The sequence below is a fragment of the Anguilla rostrata genome, chromosome 13 (assembly GCF_018555375.3).
Source record: "Anguilla rostrata isolate EN2019 chromosome 13, ASM1855537v3, whole genome shotgun sequence".
In the NCBI taxonomy this organism is placed as follows: Eukaryota; Metazoa; Chordata; class Actinopteri; order Anguilliformes; family Anguillidae; genus Anguilla; species Anguilla rostrata.
In genome coordinates, this window is record NC_057945.1 from 22,106,968 (window position 1) to 22,127,119 (window position 20,152).

The window sequence follows — 20,152 nt, forward strand, 5'->3', positions numbered from 1 at the left end:
TTTCCAACAGACTTCCCTCTCTGCCTTTTTTCCGACATTTTAAGCCATGCCTAATTTTGCTTTGCTGAACCACTACATTTGGTAAGCAAATTGCGCATTCCTCATATGCAATGCAATGCCCACCGCTGCTGCGTGTACAGGTCCTCCTGTTTTGTATGCTTCGGCATCACAACAGAGGCTTAGGCTTTCTCGTTTATATTCCATTTTAAGTGATGAAAATGACATAAAGTGAAGCAAAGGCATGCCTTTCTCAGTAAATGGTGACTCATAACTCATCTGTTAGTCTATCAAGCAGAACATTCACCCTCAGAAAATAATGGAACTCAAAAAGAACAGCAAGTTCTCAATACATCTGATTACGGTATTACAACTGTGTGAGTCGAAAATATTTCAATTACAGCTGTCTGAGACATTTGTGAAGGGGTACATGGCTTAAAAACAAAAGAACGTGTAGACAAAAATTGCAAAGCACAAGGTGGAATAAGATGATTGATACGGTGCTTGCAGCCTGGTGTTGTCTGCGATATAGCCCATCACTTCTGTGTCTTAGACACTCTCAATGACACGCTCCTTTACCAGCAGCCACGCATCACCGCCTCAGCCAGTAACACAGATGAAAAAGACATTTCTGTACTTATGTTTCAAGGACAGAAAGACTGAAATATCAATTTACTGTGACAGGTTTTCCATCACATGGGTGCCAATGGAAAGATGTGTTAGGACAGGAATGGACACTATAAAGGAATATGGGCTTAACAGGAATTCATTACAAAAAAATAGTCAAGGAGTTATGAAGGCTGACACTTTCATAATATAATTACCTATAAATCTGCAGGGACTGCAAAATGTCAATGTGTATCATAAAGGAGGTCTGTATTGGAATGGGTACGTCATATTGGATAAATGTTATCGGGTGATGGTTGATGTAGAAGTCACATGACAGGAAGGTGGGTGTGTTACTCACTCTGTAGGCTGGGCAAGTTGGCGTCTTCGGGTTTGGTTTTGAGCAGGTGGGGCAGCCGCGTGTACCTGTACCCAAACCCACAGCCCTGCGGAGGAGAGCCAAACAAACGCAGAACAGTCAAGGACATTCACACGAAGGTAAACACATCACGCACACACACTGTGGGAGGCCAACCGAGAGGACGCTCACCCTCCAGAGCCGAACCAGGATCCAGTTAGTCTGAGCCCAGGGCCGCTGCTCGTAGGGGGCCAGGAGGTTCCGCATCATGGCCACTCGTCTGCAGAAGAAACACGCTGCTCAAGCAGGTGGGGGGGCAGATACCTGCAGTTCTGACACCCGTATTCACTTCCGAGGTGCAGAGATACTCCAAACAACCGAAACAGCATACTCACTGTTCCTCTGGGATCCTCTCCACCGCCCTGAGGGATTGTGGGTAACATACATAACTGGCCAAAGCCTGCATCAGGGAGTCTTTGATGTCTGAGGGCGATAAAATAAAATTAAAAATTAAAAATCAGAAGTTGTGAAATTTCAGAGGTACGGGTTGGCTGGCAGGTGGGAACATCAGCAAGGACAGTCCCCATGGTTGGCTTTCCCTTGTATCTCGCCAATTCAATCATTTTTGCAAATAGCAAATAACAGAGGCGCTTGAGGCAGAACCACAATATTCCTGGAGGCTGACCAGATGGTCAACTCAGTGTTCATAACGCGGAATGATCTATCACCCTTTCATTGACATTGAAACATTCCAATCTGATGCATCTTCTGAAAACTACAATACAGTTTCAGTAGGCATTCGAATAGCCAGCCTCTCGCAGTTAAGAAAAATGGAAAGCGGAACGAACGCAGGAGTCGACCATCTCTGTCGTCTAAGCTAATATCTGTGGTCTAGCTTTTCACATAATTAGATGGTCAAACAGTAAGAGAGCTGGGCTGTTTTCCTACACTTGCACTGTCAGCAGGGGGGGGATTTCCCATGGATTTTTACAACGACAGGATTGGAACCAGCAATCAATACTTTGGAGAGATCTCTTTGATTAAATGAATTAACTCCAGCACGTCCGTCCAACAATGAAAATGAGATGTGACGACTTAATTGACCTCCAATCAAACTCTCTCCACGTCTGAGAAGATGGATTAGCACAGAAGCTATCGCAACGCTGTCAATCAGCTGTGGGGGCAGACGGGCTGGCGACAGACATCTGAAGACCAAAATTGCTCTCATCAATGTCATCCCAGCAAAAATTGAAAAATAACATTGACTGACATTTCCCAGTCCATTTTCATAAAGATGAAAATAATTCAATTATTCATAGGTGTCTGATGTCTGTCTGTCTTAACAAGGCTTTACTTCCTCGAAACAAATTACATTTACGCAATCTAATAAAATGAATCACTAATGGGAGCCAAGTTTAAGCCTCTCCCAATTGAAATCAAATTCTAGCAATGACCTGGAGTCAGACCTTTTATTTTGACAGCAGGTTTATTTTAAAAATGAAATTGCACATTAACAAGCTAGAAATTGACCCGGGTGGCAAACAGCAAAATGAGGGGCCATATTAAGTTGAACGGTTTTCATTAAAATAGCTTGTTCAGATAGATAACCACTGAATATGTCTGACCATTTCTTCTTCTTCTTCTTCACCATTTTCCCCGCAGGTAACAGGAACAGATAACACATTAATACAGGCAGATACAAAAGTGGAACCAGAACCACAGGAACAGGTCCGTGCACAAATGTCAGCGGCGTTGGCTGGAACTCAAAGCAGCAGGATGCATACCGCGTGAGTCATTTACCGCCAGGCGCCATAAATCTCGGGTTCCGCTTAAATCACACGAGGGTCCATAATGAGATGGAGTGGAAGGCCAGATAACCCCGCCTCCTTCCGTACTCTCCTCCCTCCTCCCCCACCGGAAAATCCTCAAACCCCCCCCCCCCCCCGCCCCAGCCCCGGCCAAACTGCAGTACGGGCGCACTCACCTGTCCCCACGATACGGGGGTCTGCAAAGTGCTTGGCCAGGATGGCGGCCAGCTGGGTGAGCGTGTCCTCGTAACCTGCGGAGGACACGTTTAATGACAGAGTTCCCTCGGAGCGCAGAGGGTCACGCTCCAGTCAGCGGCCAATTTAGGCCTGAGGAACACGGCGGGTGACCTTTTCAGAGCCGGTCAATGACTTCAAAGCACTCAGGCTATGAAACACAGCAAAAACTAAACCTGCAGAAAATGCAACCCTCCATGGCAGAGAGAATATATTAGCATTTTTCAACACGCATTAAAATTGAAATAAAAAAGTATGCTGCTAATGGACACGGTCCCTAACAAATATATAATTCATTTAATAAATCAACAAATAAGCAGACAAGCGCTGCTCCCTCCCGGGGTGATGTGGAGCCCAGTCAGCACTGCCACGGTCAGGATACATTTTATTTCCATTTTTAATTGGCTCATCAATTAAACCGGCTCATCACCACACCCCCAATCTTGGGAGGACATTCTTCATCATTGGATATCTACTGTGTTTTGTGACATCCCCAGGGGTGTATTCTGTGCTGACGCTCTCTGGAGATGCATCACCTGGAAGCTCGTCCATGCTGTTGGAGGGGCTGAAGTAGTTCTTGAGCGCGCTGTAGCTGTTCATGGCCACGTTGAGGTAGAACTCGGGGGTGAAGGCGAAGAGGGAGCCGGTGTTGTCCGCGTGCTCGATGGTGCGGATGCACACCCGCAGCAGCCAGTACACGTCCAGCATCTTCTCCTGGATGACGGAGGCAGGGAGGAGGTCAGTGTACAAACCCTACAGGCAGGATGTGTATGAATCCTAAATGGTATGAGCTACCAGCTGTGTCTGGCTATCCTGGTACAGAAGGAGCATCAGCCACTTCTGGGGCCTGGTTGAGGTTTCACAACCTAGCAGTAGTGCCAAAACTGTTTTTGCAACTACCAGCCCAAAAAGGTGCAGCCACACCTACACAAACATTTCATTTCAAATTTTATTAAATTATAATCACCATGCTCCAATACTGCCATTGCGTTATCCACCAAAGGGTGCTCCCATCACACAGGACAAATTTACATGCATAAACATAATGGGAAGACTCCTCCACTTCGTCCTCTTTCTCCCCTGCTACTGTTTCACTCAGTGTGGAGCACACGCTCTTCAGCGCAGGCACATCGCACGGCTGCAGTGTGGGAGAGCGCAGGCGAGCGCACGCAGCTCTGGCTGCGCGAGCAGCGCAGTCCTCGGGCCCAGCGTCTACGCAGCTCAGCTGGAGGGCCGCCGCGTACAGAAATGGCAGCAGGACGCCTGCATTTCGAGGGACGCCTGCATTTCGGGGGACGCGGGTGCTCTTCTGCGCCCGCGACCACCGCTGGCGTACCCCTCGCTGACTAAATCCCTTAAAATTAAGGGCAGCAGTCGAAACAGGCACGGTCCGGATTGATTCAAAAAGCAAAAAGTTGACAGACTATAAAATCTATAAAATCTTTAAGGGTGCTTTAGCATTCAATGTTACATTCGCATTGTGCTTTAATTTGTTTTTGTTTAATAGTGTCTTCACACTGTTTCATACAGCATATAAAGTTTCATAAACACAAAATTTCATTTTTGTACTTCCAAGGGAGCCAGCAAATATGAGATATTGCTTATTCTGGTCAAGAGGTAATGGACAAAATAAGCTAAGAAGGTGTATTCTTAAACTTAAACTGTGTGATGGTCTGGTAACATTAAAGAAATCATGCTTTAATGTACAACATCTCTGAACCTTTTAAAGAGCAGTCGGTGTTCCACGAGAAAGGACACACTTCAAACCTCACGCCAAACCCCCTGTAGAAAGTGCCAAGGTAACTGCTAGTAATTACTACAGCACCATTTGCATCATTTCAAAGGAGACACAATAATGAGCATTATTCCAGTCTGAAGGTCAAATATGCCCGAAGAAGCACAAAAAGTACAAAAACCCACTGAGGCGTATTGCCTTCATTCATATTAATGACATTAACGGCATTTATGCTAAATGTTCAGTTCTGAATAAATCAACCAGGGGTTACTGTTGTAATGAAGAGATTGCCCTTCATACATGCATATAGCTACAAGGCCTAAACTCAAAATATACAGATTTTAATTCTGCAGGGACCCCGACATCTCAACTTTACTAACTGATGAAAACATAGAAAGAAAAATGTATGAAAAGACTTACAGTGAACACGCATTCTTACTGCCACTCTGGATGATTGCAAATGTTAAAAACAAATTTAGACAGGACAGAGAGAATGGACACAAAAAGTGTCTGACTTGATTTATATTTTTAATTCCAGCAAATTTGTTGCGAGAAGAGAAATAGCCGTGCACTTTGGCACACAAAAAAAACCTTTGTGTCAGAGGCTGTCATCGCTCAGCCAGGAGTGTTTTATTCTTCCTTTTACGTTTGGCTGAGAGCGCAGACCTGCACACAGGCCGCTCCGGAAAGGGGGCAAAGAGGAGACGGAGCTCCGCAGAGGCAGTAAATCCACCGCTGGAACCCAGCACTCTCTGCGGCAGCTGGCATCTCCATCGGGGCAGCCTGGCAGCAGGGCACTGACGTGATCCAGACCCCCATCCCCCCCCCCCCAACCCCACTCCCCCCCGGCCCGGCTCGACACCGCGCAGCCAAGCTGCTACCTTGGAGTAGATGGTGGCGTTGATCCAGGCCAGCCTGCGGCTCAGGTGGTTCAGCTTCTCTGCGAAAACCTTCTGGCTCTTCTGCAGCTCCTCCAGGATGTCTGGCCTCTACGGGGAAAATATCCATTTCAAACTTTCGTTAATTAACACAGAAGAGCAAAGACGTGTGAAATCCCCATGCCAACAAACAAAGATGTGCAGGCAGCTGACACGCAAGCGGTACACACAAGAAGCAAAACGCGCATGATGTACGTGTTTGAGTGTGTGTTAAGAATGTGGAAGCACACCTGCTATGAGGCACGCACGCACACACACATGCAAACACACGCACACACTGCTTACCCTTTCTGGACAGCGGGTTATCTTCTCTTCCGTGTCCTTCAGAGCTACAGCATATTCATGGACATCATCGGACACCACAACCATCTGAGAGAAGAAAGGCTTGCTGTTACCCAATTATCCACATAATCTTCACAGCTCTATCCTCCACTTATCATCCGACATAAAGAAGTGGATTGTGGGTAATGACCCTGCACTGGTTTCCTGTCAAGGAGCTGTAACACAGGACCTATAGACCCACTTGACAGTCATGACTCATAACATATTCCATATTGCTAACATTGAGAGCTTTGACTCCCTACCTTCGAAGGCAAGGCAGTCCAATTTAATGCATTAAATTGAAAATGAAAGGTGTGAGACCAAGCACAATACTCCGACTAAGGACATTATGTATTGAAATTATTGTAAAACCAGAACTTCCTGTAGTTACTAAGCAGAGGACAGAAGGAACAGGGGGCTGAGTATCTGGTGAATGTAATAAACCCACTCATACAGAAAGTGTTTCCTGTTGTAGATGCCAAAAGAAGGTGCCTCATTGTTAGCTATGCGTTGGTTTAGGGTCAGGATAAACAGTAAACCTCACATGTTGGACCCCATTATGAAGACTGCTTCACAGCACAATAAAAATCTGGAAAATTCATGTCAACATTTAACAGTTTCACAGTTTGTACATTTAAAAATTGGGAGTCATGCCTAACATCCTTTCATACAGCATACTGGTTCTTACAAAAATCTTTATTACTAGAGCATGTTAACGACTCATATCACAAGAATTAGGCTATCTCAGTTAGTTATGTCCCCCTGAGTAATGTAACGATCACAGGGCAAACCTATGTCCCAGTTTTCCAAAAAATCTGACAGGGTCATGTTTTAAAAAATAATTGTAAAATCTAATTTCACACAAGAACGATGCATACATTATTGATTTTGAAGTCAAATTAAATCATAATTTTTACATTAGTATCATTTTTAGACTTCCTCAGCTTGAGCAGCTGCCACACTTTTAATTTCCCTTTTGCCAGGATACACGTATAGAAACCAATGGAGTAATGCCAAGCTGGCCACCCTACCTCAGCCCCACTGGGACAGAAGAGGTTCAGTTAAACTAGAGGCTGCAGTATCACAGAGTGGCTCGGGTGGGACAGGTGCGTACTGTGAACACAACCAGAGCCCTACAGCCTAGACCAGCGGTTCCCAAACTGTGGACCGTAGGAGGGGCAGAGGTGGCTTCTGACACGTGTGGAAAATTTCCCATCTGCACATTTCTATATGTGTTCTCTACACTTTACTTCACACTAGTCCAATAACGTAATTTGCTAGTTTCGTGCAGAGCAGTAATTACAGAGTAAATAAAGCTGTTATGATAGAAACATAAATATAATATAAGAATTTCAGCATATATGATGGTATGTTTTCAGATGGGATGAGGTAAAATAAAAAAACATTATTATATGGGTTGTGAGGTTTGGGAACCATGGAGCTAGACCAGTGGATATGACCATGCCATTAGCAGACTGTGACCGGAGGCACTGTAACCGTGGAGCACCAAGGCAGGGTGGGCTTAAAGTGGCCAGGCTTCCATGGGCTACCGCTGTACGAGCTGTCCAAATATCTGTAGATCAGCGCCATTACAGTCTAGCCCTTAGAGAGCTGCAAAATGGGAAAGTTTCCATTCCCTCAGCACTTAACTCGATTAGCTTCCCCAACGCTGGTTATCAGTTGTCATCAACTCTCCTCTGACTGATGTTACTCTGCTTCAGGTCCACTGTATGGCTGTGCAAAACACTCACTGCCTCCAAAGCATGTCAGATGAGTACATCTTCAGGCTGCGGTATCCGCGCGTATGTGAGAGTGGCATGGCGGCGATTTCATTCGCTCTCCCATAAATGCAACACCTCAAGGGAACAGAAGGTGTAAGAGACAGGAAGTCATATCCAGCGAGTGCGCTTCCTGAAGGAAAGGAGAAGAACCCGATCCAGGGTATTTCTGGACCGATAATGAGACACCGAAAATGTGACGGCTCGCTTCACAGCAGCAAATCTCAATCTCTGCAGGACCCCAGAACCTCATACGAGGACAGAATGCACAAACATGTCCTACAGGCTGAAAGCCAACAATCTGTCTGATCATGTTTCGGTTAGCTAGTTAACGTTAGCTAGCAAGAAAATGTCTTTTTAGTTGCTTGGTGAGGTAACATTAGACATTAGAAAGCCATTAGTCTGTTAATATGTGGAATATAATGCTGTTGCAAAAGCTGCTTCATTGCCTGCAAAAACGGTCTGGGCCAAAACAAAATTACAATAAAACTAGAGAAAAAAAATTTAAAAAAAGAAAAAAAAATGATCAGCTTTATATAATATTTGTTTTCTTTGGTTCTTCATGTACAACCATAAAACATTATGGGTATTTACAGCCCTGAGATTGAAAATATGACTGCAGAGGTCATGGGAGAAGAGGCAGCTGTACAGCACTAAAACTGAGGCTGCTTTAGTTTGGCTGTTTTTGGGGTCATCATTTACACTTCCAGACTGCAGAAAGCCGAACCCAAAAAGCCATGCAGGCCATCTGCAGACAATGGCATTAAACAGATGCCAGGCTAAATACCAAATGGATGCAGACAGGTACTTACTTTCAACAACAATAGCTAGTGGCATTCATGCATTATTCAAGACTAATATTCTAGCAGCCAAACCTTTATTCCACACATAAAGAAAATGATATACCAATATCCTAAACAAGTATTTAACAGTATTTCATGTATTAAAGGGTAATGACAATCATATCTGCCATACATAAAAGTAACTTTGTTACTTTCCAGATCTTTCATGAGGACAAAACAGCGCTACCACAGGAGAAAAAGATTGGAGCATTTGGGCTTCTGGCACCTCTGAAAAGCACTCACCCCCTGCCATGGTTTAATAGAGTAGCTACACAACTTCTAGTTTTCATCTTTGCCATCTCCTCATATCATGTCCATATCTATAATGCATTTACTCTGTTGAAGAGATGGAACGAGCCAACCCTGTTTGAATACTACAGAGGCTTCTGGGATTTGGCCCAGGAATCAAAAACAGCATTTGTCCTTAGCTTTGACTCACAAATAACTCCATGTGTTTTGGTGTTTACTGAACTCAGTACAGTGTTTCAGATGCAAACAGCTTGACGTGCACTTATCCACGGGGCAGAGTTAAGGTCAAATATTTATCGTATCCAGGCACTGGCCCTGCATGTTAAATAAGTGTTGCATCAGCCCAAAACAACAGCCAGCCACACTAGTACCGCCATATTCTCTTCCAACATGAACACAAAACCAAATATAACAATAAGTACATGGTAAAGCCCATTAATAAACATGTTCCCATTTGTAAAGAGAAGCTCATTTGAAACAGACACCCATTAATAAACATGTTCACATTTGCAAAGATAAGCTTATTAGAAACAGGCACCCATTAATAAACATGTTCCCATTTGTAAAGAGAAGCTCATTTGAAACAGACACCCATTAATAAACATGTTCACATCTGTAAATAGAAGCTCATTTGAAACAGACACCCATTAATAAACATGCAAACATTTGCAAAGAGAAGTTCATTTGAAACAGACACAAGCAGAAGATGTGTGAAGACCCTGATTCTGAACCGATCGGCCAAAACCGAGCTGCGTTTTTGAAGCTCACTTCCTTGTCTTGTTGAGAGACGTTGCAGCTGGCTCCAGTATAGGTGTTTCACCCATTTTAATGGAAGTCAATGGTAACAATATGGTAAAACTCTAAATTCTAAATTCTTCATCCATATGCCGATTTGGTAAGTTATTGTGCTATTTGGACAAGACGGTAATATTTTGTGAATGAATCAGGGACAGTTTGTTTCACTACAGAGTCACCGTATCTCACTCGCTTAGTGGACTTCATGTCCCTACTGTGCAGTCTCTGGCTCCAATTTGCACAACATGGCGGTGCTCACAAACTACACATCCCGGGCTTCGTAACGCTTTTCACCAAGCCCATGGAGAGTCAATGGGTGATGTCACAGTGACTTTGTCCATGTTTTTCTACAGTCTAGATTCTAAACCCGCCAAAAAATGAAAGAGAAAGAGGGAATGTAGGGAAATAAAAGGCAACACAAGGTTCAGGTTCCCAGGTGCCACCACGAGTTGGTGTTCTTGCCAGTCACCAGTAGAACTAAAAGTGAACTGTCATGCACACCTGAGGACAGAAGGATGCGCTACTCCAGAATTACAACAAAGTGGAAAACGAACAACAGAAACTTCCGGGCCCAGGCATCCATAACCAAAGCAGTGCTCTGCAGGTCCTACAAACTGCCAGCAAAGCACCAGCCAAAAGAAGCTTATCATCCTGCCCTTTTCCCGCTATCTCCTCCTTCCTCTTCCCCTCCTCCACCAACGCCAAATCTCCAGGTTAATCCCGCAGATTGTCAGGCACGGCGTGTAAGACCGATTTATTTACGGCCTAATCTCTTCTGTGAGAAACTTTCACTGAGAGAGCCAACCTTGTTGCGCAAAAGGGAGAATAGATCACTGGGCCCTCCTCTGACAGATAAGAACAGAGAGCTCACACAGCACTTCTACAAACTTCAGAACATTTACTTCGCCTTTCACAAGACCGTCTTAGAAGGACCTTGGATTTTGACGGGAAAAAATGACTCCGGAACCATGACCAGGACGCTGCTGACTACACTCTTCTGCAGTTCTGCTGAAGTGCACGCCAAACCCAAAGAGATGACGAAGATACAGCAATCAATCTACAGGGGCTGACAGGGAGATATGTCACTTCTGCAGATCTCCTAGTGTACATATATTACAGATGCCAAAGTCAGATCACATTCAGCAAAACAAATTGGGCCAAATAATAATTATAAAGTAGGGGAAAGTCTTGTAAGTCAAAATCTAGGTTTAACTTTAATGCAAACAGATTTAAAAAAACAAACATCCAATGTGAACTGCATAGCTCATTACTGGAGACAAGAGTCTTTTTTCCACTCCAAGTTTGCAATGTTTATAAGATGCTGAGAAGTTTAGAAGTGTACTTAGTCTAAAACGCGTTAAGAAGAGTGAAGCCACATCAAAACCAAGGGACTAACTCTCCATGCCCTTTTTCCCCTCCACATTTTCACCCCACCCCCACCCTCCAACACACTCATTAGGAGAGCAGGGTGAAAAATGGTCAGGAAGTCTGATGTAATGCGTACGATGCCCGGAAATACACCTCCATCTTACACAGCTATGACTGATGGTGATGGCTGCTGTCCTATATTCTCCACATAGTGGCCTTAATTAGTCCATCACACATTTCCCTCCTGATTACTTCTCATTTCAGACTTGGTCAGATTCCTTTAACCCTTCAATCGATGAACCAAAGCTGAGGAGAACTGAAGTTATATCTTCGCTCGTTTGAAATGATGGCACGTTGCACCAAGAAGAGAGAAGAAGAGAGGGAGTGAAATTTCAAATTAGTAACATAGGAGGGCTTCCCCTAGTCCCTCTCTTTCAGTGCATCTTCCATCCACACAGTGACGCTAGATTCAGTAGTTGATATCAATTTTCAGTGGTCAAAATAAACTTTCCTGTATGACATCGACGAAGTTGAGTATGGTGAGCCAGGTTACACACAAAAACACACACTCACTTACACACACACACACACACACACACACACACACACACAGACACCTACGCACACACACTGACACCCCGCACCCCAGGTAGTGAATAAGTTTGGATGGTTCCAGAAGGTACTTGGGTTACATTTTTTTATGACATATAATTTCATTTAATTAATTTCTGAGAGCTGCTCAGACTGTCATGAGTACAATGTTCTATTATTAATAAGAGCAAATACTGTAAATATTATCATAATTAAATCCTTTGCTGACAATCACCATAAAATACAGCTCAAAACATTCACTTTGTTTTGGTTGGGGCATCTAAGAACAGTGTGAGCTGGCAGGGTAAACAGAATAAATTAAAAAGTAATTTCCTTTTAAATATCATAAGCGTGCCATTTTCACATTTTTATGTCTGTATTGATGACAACTTAAAATGAAAAGTCGCACCGTGCAGAATTTGCCACGGTTGTTGTGATTTCATCATTTGTGTGAGGGGCAAGGTTCAGAGCAGTTTGGATAGTAAGTACTGTAGTCACGCACTTGGCACATTCTACTTGTGTGAAGTAGATGCTGTACGGTATTCAAATAAACATCACAGAATCATTCAGTGGTAATATACTTGATTTTGGGCCGTGCGCTACAGGTTTGGACAGTGGGATACCCTTTACCCCACTATCCTGCTGACCTCACAGACAAAGTAACTTCACTATTACAGAGCAGCAAGTCTTCATTCTGAGTGAGTGAGTGAGAGAGACCGAATCAGTGAGAGAGTGAGAGAGAGAGCAGTCGCACCCATACACTGTGAGGCCCACGTGTCCCTTCAGTTTCGCGGAAATATCATCCACTTACCTTCAGAAAAGTGCGTGTATGAAATAAACATTAGTCATAATGTTGTCATAATAGCGTGTTTTTATGTATGGGTTAAGGAACAGTGAGACCAGCTGAACTCAATGGCAAATAATGAAAGCACACCCACCGTTCTAAACAGACAAGGCTAGATAAGTTACGGAAGTTTTTTTTTTTTTTGTTCTGTTTTAATTGTCCGGTAGCATGCACACGTACAGCCTCTGGAGGCATAACATCACTGTACATGCGGTTTTGGAGTTACCTGAAGTGTAAACCACAAACTCACAAAAGCCCCTACACCAGCCATTATAAAGTCAGCAGGTCATCAGAAACCTCTCTAAGCGTCTATTATGTCTTTCACCGCACACAAAAGCTGTCTGGGCCAATCAAAATCATTCACTAAACCAGATATATTTTTCTTAAAATGACAGAAAGTGAACTTATTCCTTTAAATTGCCTTTTTAAGGTATATTTCTTGAATATATTGCTCTATGGTGAACATATTATGCATTTGTTAATGAATCACTCTGATATAATGTAACTGGTATAGGGTCTGTTGAATGAACTTAAAGAAATGCACAAATGAGTCTATGAGCATAATACATAACAATGAGAACTAACCATTCACTGCATTTAAGCTTCCAGATATAAACTGAATGAGTATAATCATCAATCAAGGTAGTTTCAGTGCCCCCTGAGTTTTTTTTTGGTGCATGACGCTCCTGTGAGTGAGTCACTGAGCGAGTCTTACCTTATCCATCTGCTCAGAGTGAGTGAGTTAGTGAGTGATTCATACTCTCTGACGACTCCGTTACCTTGCCCAGCTGCTGATGGACGCTCAGGTTGTACATCATCACAATGCCATCCAGAATCTCCAACAAGGACTTCTCCGTGATTGGCTGGTCGGGTTCTTCCAGTGGTCGCCCCAGCAACAGCCCATCGTTACCATGGCTTCCCTCGACTAGTGGAGGTGAGGGGTGGGGGAGAAATAGGGTAGAAAGGATATTACCTCCAGGCATTTTCCCCAGCTGATATCAGTAATAAAATGAGAGATAATAACTCCACTTCCTGAAGGTGCTTAAATGATTAGTTTTTTCCAGTTCTGAAGCTGGACTAATTGGCTTCCAAGAGGATATTCGGTTCTGTATTAAACCGTTCCTATGGCACAATGTTCTTGTTAGGAAACAGGAAAAGAGCCCCATTAGCATACAGCAGGCCTTTTGAATATCAGTGTTTTGTATTCAAATGGATTGTGGGCTTGCTCCAGTCCTTTCAGCTATGATTGGTAGGTCCTCTGTAATTAGCTCGCACAACTGCAGTGACGTTTTCAGAGTGCAGAACAGGAGACTGCCATCACAGCCTTTAACTGAAGGCGAAATGCTGACACATTCTAGCCCCGAGGTGGGAGAGTGAGGTTTCACGATCGCCATGACATGACCATTCCAAACTGGCGAGAGAAAGCGTAAAAAAGCATGAAAAAATTATTTCTTTTTTTAAAAAAAGGAAGTGGGTACACAAGCGCTCCTCGGTACCTAGTCAGGCCAGCGTGCATTTGCACCTTTTCGGGCGGAAGCCAGGGCCGCTGCGGGGGTCATGAGGACTGAGGACGCGGCTGCTGAGGAAGCGGTGGCCCTCCCCCCGGGTTGGGAGTGAGCCAGTGAGGCCGACGCAGGCCCCGCCCATGGCCGCCGCCCCGAAAGGCCTCTGCAAGCCGCGGGAGAGAGAGACAGAGACGCTTTTGAGTAACCATAGAGTGACCTTACTGCAATGCAACCCTTTTGAGTAACCATAGAGTGACCGTACCTGGGCTCCTCCAACTTCCTCGTCCTCGTCCAGGTCGTCCATGGAAGTGGCCTGGATCTCAGACGGATCAACAATGATGTTGGCTTTAGAGGCAAGGTCATCTGAAGAGCACAGTAAAGCACACACAATGAGTCCCATAAAATCTGTCATTGCAAAAGCCCAGTGCACTTTTACCACCCAGGGCTCCCTCTTATTCTGAGTGGCAGGGTTTCTCTGTGCACTTGAAGAATTACAGGTTTTTAAAAGAAAAGAAAAAAAAGAAATAGCTTCTAGAGACGCCAATCTTTGGGACCAAAACAATTCAACTGATTAGAAGCAATCAGAGAAACACACAATGTACGCACACACACACGCACACATAGCCCATCGTTGTGAGCCCACGACTAGAACACACACAAGCACGCACGCACACACACACACACAAGCACACGCACACGCACACACACATTTCTTTGAAGCAATGATGAGAAACAATCACACACATATACACGCATACACTTTGTCCAGGCGAGAATCAAAGGAACAGGACCAAAAATCACAGTAAAGGTCATGTGTCGTAAGGTGGGGGTGGAGCACACAGAACAGCCTGTGATGTGTCCTAGGGTGGGGGTGATGCCAGAAAGGGCGGTCTGCTTCGCAACAGAAGGGGGACATGAAAAAGCATCACCCAATAAAGGGCAGAGAAATATGGTTTCATTACTGTGATTCCTGGTGATATAGAGGCTTCATCACACCTTCACAAGTGACCTCTAAGTGGCTATAAATTGTGTTTACTAAAGTGATCACTCAAACCATAAATCTACCACTCTATAAAAATAAAAAAAGGTCTAACCCATAAATCAGTAAAGAAAAACATTTTGCCAGAACAGAAAGGGGGCACTAACCACCTGCGGCGAACAGGGGGTAAAAAATAAACGAAGACAGAAAGATTGCCCCAGGAGGAACGGAGGGCTTCCCAATCACTCACAGGCTGAGGAAGGAGTGAACCACAGCACAGTCCCAACCCCCCCAACTCCCACCCAAAGCCTTGCACAGCCTCAGAGACACCCCCCCCCCCCCAACCCAACCCCAGCCCAAAGCATTCGCGCTTCGCCAGAAAGAGACGCGTACAAGGACTGGAGGCTGAAAGAACGACCAGTAAAAGAGGGAGGGGAGGAGAGAAAGAGAGGGACTGTGCAATGACCCCCCTCCCATAGCGCACTGGTAAAGCGAGGTCCAGGTCGCTCTGGGGACACGCCCGTGGAGAGGCGGTCGAAGCCGCGAGACGGGCTCAGGCTCACGGCGTTCTGACTGACTGCCGGTGACGAGGCTGGCGGGATCGCGGATATCGCTTCAGTGTCCCCTGTGCGGCCGCGTGGAACAGCGGTACGATCGCTCGCCCGCCCGCAGCAGCGTGAGCGTGAGCGATGATGCGGATGATGAGGAGTCAATAACCCCTAAATCAAAATCAACCCGCCCCCAACCGCCCGCCACCAAGGTCCTCCACACAGTCACGCCTGACGCTTGCTGCCTGCCCGCGGGAAGTGAACGCTCCAATCTCCTCCCTTCCCCCAGGCCCTTCCACTCTCCCGCCCCCTGTGCACCTGCCGGCTGCAGCAACGGGCGAGGGCCTTCAGGAGAACAACACCGTCAAACGCCGACAACTCCACACTTCCTCAAATTACAGCGTTTCAGACAGACGCTCGTTTCGCGGAAACCGTCCTCTTTGTCCGAGCGGTAATAAAGTGGTGAGGGGGGGTGGGGCTCCTGCAATCAAACATTTGGCAGCAGGGGGCAGCAGTTTGCGTAGAGACAGGGCTAAGTTACGGCCCGGTGAAGCCGCGTCGCCGCGACGACACGCTCGCACCCGGCCCTCTCCTCCACTTTAATCACACTGATTGAGTCCCAGAAACCCAGCCAGCCGTGCCCGCTGGCTTACTTCCTGGAAAGAAACAACAAACCGGAGAAGAAGTAGGAGAAGAAGAAAAAGAAAAACAGACATCAAAGAGTGAGTAACAGGTTTGAGTCTGCTTCCTCTCCACACCCCGCCCGCCCCCCCCCCCCCCCCCCACCCGCCGGTGGTAAATCCAAGGGCTCGCCAAATTACCCAGAAAGCAATCGATATCCATCAGCTTCTCGTTCCGTGATGCTGACATGCGCTAGCTCTCCGCAGCCAGCTTTGTGCTAGCAGGAGGCCTACAGCGCTAGCTCTCCGCGCAGGCGGTAGCGGGAGGCTGGGCGCTGCATTCAGCAGCGGGGCTAGCGGGAGCACTGGAGCAGGCTAGCTCTCCGCAGCCAGCTGTGTGCTAGCAGGAGGCCTAGAGCGCTAGCTCTCCGCAGCCAGCTTTGTGCTAGCAGGAGGCCTAGAGCGCTAGCTCTCCGCAGCCAGCTGTGTGCTAGCGGGAGGCCTAGAGCGCTAGCTCTCCGCAGCCAGCTGTGCGCTAGCGGGAGGCCTAGAGCGCTAGCTCTCCGCAGCCAGCTGTGTGCTAGCGGGAGGCCTAGAGCGCTAGCTCTCCACAGCCAGCTGTGCGCTAGCGGGAGGCCTAGAGCGCTAGCCCGCCATCGCAGCCGATTCATACTTTCAGCAAGCGAGCACGCCTCGCGCCGGCACCTCTGACGCAATACCCGATACACTGCGCGCCTCCCAAGAAAAACATTTGTTCGCGAACCTCCGAGAGAGGTGTTCGCTCAGCGGAGCGGGGGGCCGTGCGCTCCTCGCTCCTGGGTCGCTTCCCGCAGTCGATGGCGGCGCTGCGCTCCGGGCGGCGCTCACGTGGGCGGGCCAGGCGGGGGGGGCCCCGGGATCTCAGGGGCTGATTGCTCTATCGGCGCGAACAAAAGGGCCCTGAGAGAAGCCAGGGCGTCTCTAAAAGGCCTGATTGCTCTTTTTATCCCCGCGCGGCGCGCAGGATCAGGAGACAAAGACGGGCCCGCCGCTCACGCAGCGCCGGCGGCACGGACAGCGCGGCGCGTCGGGCGAGAACGCAGCCAGGGTGACAGCGCTCCGTCCGACCCTCTCCGCCCAGTCCATTCTGAAGCATTCGGGCCGGAGCACGTTTCGAAAGGGGCGAACGCAGACAAACGGCCGCAATTATTAACAGACTGTCAAGGAAAGAAAGAAAATCACGCGCTGAACCTCTTTACCCGAGAAGAACCAGAGGCCGTTTATGAACGCAGTTCTCGGGTCGGGGCTTTCTTTGTGCGGCCTTGTCAATACAGTCTTTAAAAAATTTCCCACACCTGGAATACAAGAAACACGTACAATAGAATGTGCCACAGGAGGGGCACTACCTGCTGCAACTGGAAGGCTGGCTGTGGAACACAGGCAGTGATACCACACCCCCTAGTGGAGCTAACAGAAAAAACAACTGAGCCATTCCAATCGATTCACAGTTGGTATGAATTTGTACGTGACCCACATCTCTCAAAATAGGATCTACTTCTTATTTAAATCCTTGCTGATGATTATTCAGTGCAATAATAACTGCGCTCTGTAATAAGAAGCAGATCGTCTTTTTATGGGAGCTGCAGGCCATCCCACACATTCATATATACTTGCATTGCCAAGCACCCCCATCTGCTAACTGAGGAGAAAATTCTATTAAAGGAGCTAGCAGTACACTTTAAAACGATTCAGAGTCACCTTCACTTGTCAGGCTCAGAACCTTATGGTACTACGAGCCTGACCAAGTTGACACTGATGTAAGGCAAGTCCCCTCTAAAGTCCAACCCCAAAACGACGGGCAATCACTCTCCCTCTGTTTTTAAGTGCACTTATTTATAAGCGTCACTGACATAAAGACCTCACAGACGAGGGCAGGCATGGAGGTGATTGGGGGGCATAAAAAGCAACAGGTGCGGCCTGCTGCCATGACCCTGATCAGAATTTATGAAGAACTATTATCAAGCGCTGGCTTCGAAGCCAGCACTTTCATTTCCTCATTACTGAGGGAGCGTTGAAGGGCCAAACAATCACCTCCCCCTGAAACCTGCCTCACACAGTGCTGGGACAAGCCTTGTGCAAGATGGCGACTCCCGCGAACGCGCAAAATGAATTCTAGTGTGCAGGCGGAGTGATTAGGAGGTGAACTGGGACTGGGCCTAAAGATCTAGTTTCCAAATAACTCTGTTGTCAGGTACGTTTGAGGACCTGGCGTAGGTAGGGCTCCCTCCGCAGGTGAGGAGTCAAGCCAACCATGCATAACACTGGCAAAAATTTCTTAAAGCAAACCGAGTCAGCACACTGTGTTAGTCACTCCCAAATAACTACCTGATCTTAAAATACACCACAACGTGATCAACATTGCAACCAATATTGGATTTTCATCAGGATAAATTTCATCTGAAGGGCACCTGTATACAGAAGCTTGGGTTGCAGGGTAAGACTGAGACTAATGTGTAAATAGTGCTAAATGTATCACTTGACATAAACTAACAATATAATATTAATAATATGTGTCTCTAATCTAATATGAGCTCATATTAGATTAGAGAGTTTACTGTACTACCCACAGAATGGTACCAACATTCCCATTCTATGACTGCTTAGTGATCTTGCCTCATAACATTTTTCCATTGCACACACACACACACACACGCAAACACACACACAGCTTGACAGCTTTTTTTTTTACATTTAACCCTGCAAATGTGCTCCAGTCATTCTAACCCCAGACTGAGTCTGACGGCATAAGGACGGGAGAAGGCGTCTCCGCGCACCTTTCAGGGTTTTCTTGAGGTGAGAGAGGAGCCCCCCCAGACGCTGGAGATCAAAGTAATCCACCTTTCCGTTGTAGAAGAGCTGGGGAGGGACGTAGGCCTCTGAAGCAGCGGAAGAGAAAGGGAGATGAAAACAGTCAGTCCTCAATCAAAGGAACCTCGGGAAAGCACGTCCGCCATTTACTGACACACAAGACCGGCGGCACAACGATGATGACGACAGCAGTGGACGGACGAGGCGTGAAATTGCCTTTCAGGAGCTTTTTTTAATAACATTCTTACGCTCGTATTTTACACTCAGACAGATATTTTTACTCGCGAGATGCCGTGCTTAAAATAATACTGAAAGAATGAGCCCATTAGATCAGGCATAATTGTCCATTACTTTGTTCAGTGGAATGCAGCAACAACAGCCTGGCTAGGAGGGTCTAAATTACCACTTGTGTGTATTAAGAGTGTCTAAACTACCAGGACCAGCATAACAGTAAACTGCAACCCACGCAGTGCTTTCAATTCACACACTGAAGCCATTAAAAAGGAGGGGAAGCAGTAACATTATGCTCGATGCCCATTGGCTAGTGTGAAAACAATAAGACAGGGGTCTCCAACCCTGTTCCGAGAGACCCAGAGGACTTCATCCATTACGGCAGTTAATTACACAGTTTAGTCACTTCATCCGGTTCCTCTGGTCGGAAGCGGTTATGGATTTTAACATTAATACAAATGCCAGCAGACCCTGTGGCTTTCAAGACCCCCGGCTGCAGGCACCATATTAACAAACGAGCATCATGCGTGATGTCATAGCTCCTCCCACTTCAGCGTGGCTTATGTTTAATAACCACTGGGAAACGAGAAGCCTCCTCTATGTGTGTGACATCCAGGGCTTATGCAGCACAGCAACATGCACCTTGAGCAGCGCAATGAATTACTTAATGCTCCAAAAAGTGAAGTTTTAGGAGCGATCAGTCAAAACAGAAAGTTGACTCTAAAGGTCAACTCAATAGGCAGAACATTATGTTACTTTCCAAAAGTTCCAGCTACAGAACAGAACGCTCACTTGAAACAGTTTGTGACATCTTAAAGCACTCCTCAGCAGCAGGTTCGTAGGTGTTTGGTGGGTAAGGTAATGTTAGCTCTGCTACGCAGGTGCTAGGACAATTATCGCAATGAATTCAAGTATGCAATTTGGCACAGCATAAAGGTCGTTTTAGTTCCATTGTACA

General features: G+C 46.3%; 1 protein-coding gene across 1 annotated transcript in view; it reads right to left on the reverse strand.

Annotated features, from left to right (window-relative positions):
• Nucleotides 1-20,152, reverse strand: part of LOC135237671 (E3 ubiquitin-protein ligase RNF123) — a 128,194-nt gene that overhangs the window by 87,947 nt on the left and 20,095 nt on the right. Inside the window, 11 exon segments of the mRNA XM_064305008.1 lie at nucleotides 965-1,049; nucleotides 1,154-1,241; nucleotides 1,357-1,444; nucleotides 2,946-3,020; nucleotides 3,540-3,717; nucleotides 5,620-5,727; nucleotides 5,962-6,045; nucleotides 13,244-13,389; nucleotides 13,943-14,132; nucleotides 14,232-14,332; nucleotides 18,930-19,031. Coding sequence (XP_064161078.1) covers nucleotides 965-1,049; nucleotides 1,154-1,241; nucleotides 1,357-1,444; nucleotides 2,946-3,020; nucleotides 3,540-3,717; nucleotides 5,620-5,727; nucleotides 5,962-6,045; nucleotides 13,244-13,389; nucleotides 13,943-14,132; nucleotides 14,232-14,332; nucleotides 18,930-19,031 — 1,245 coding nt within the window.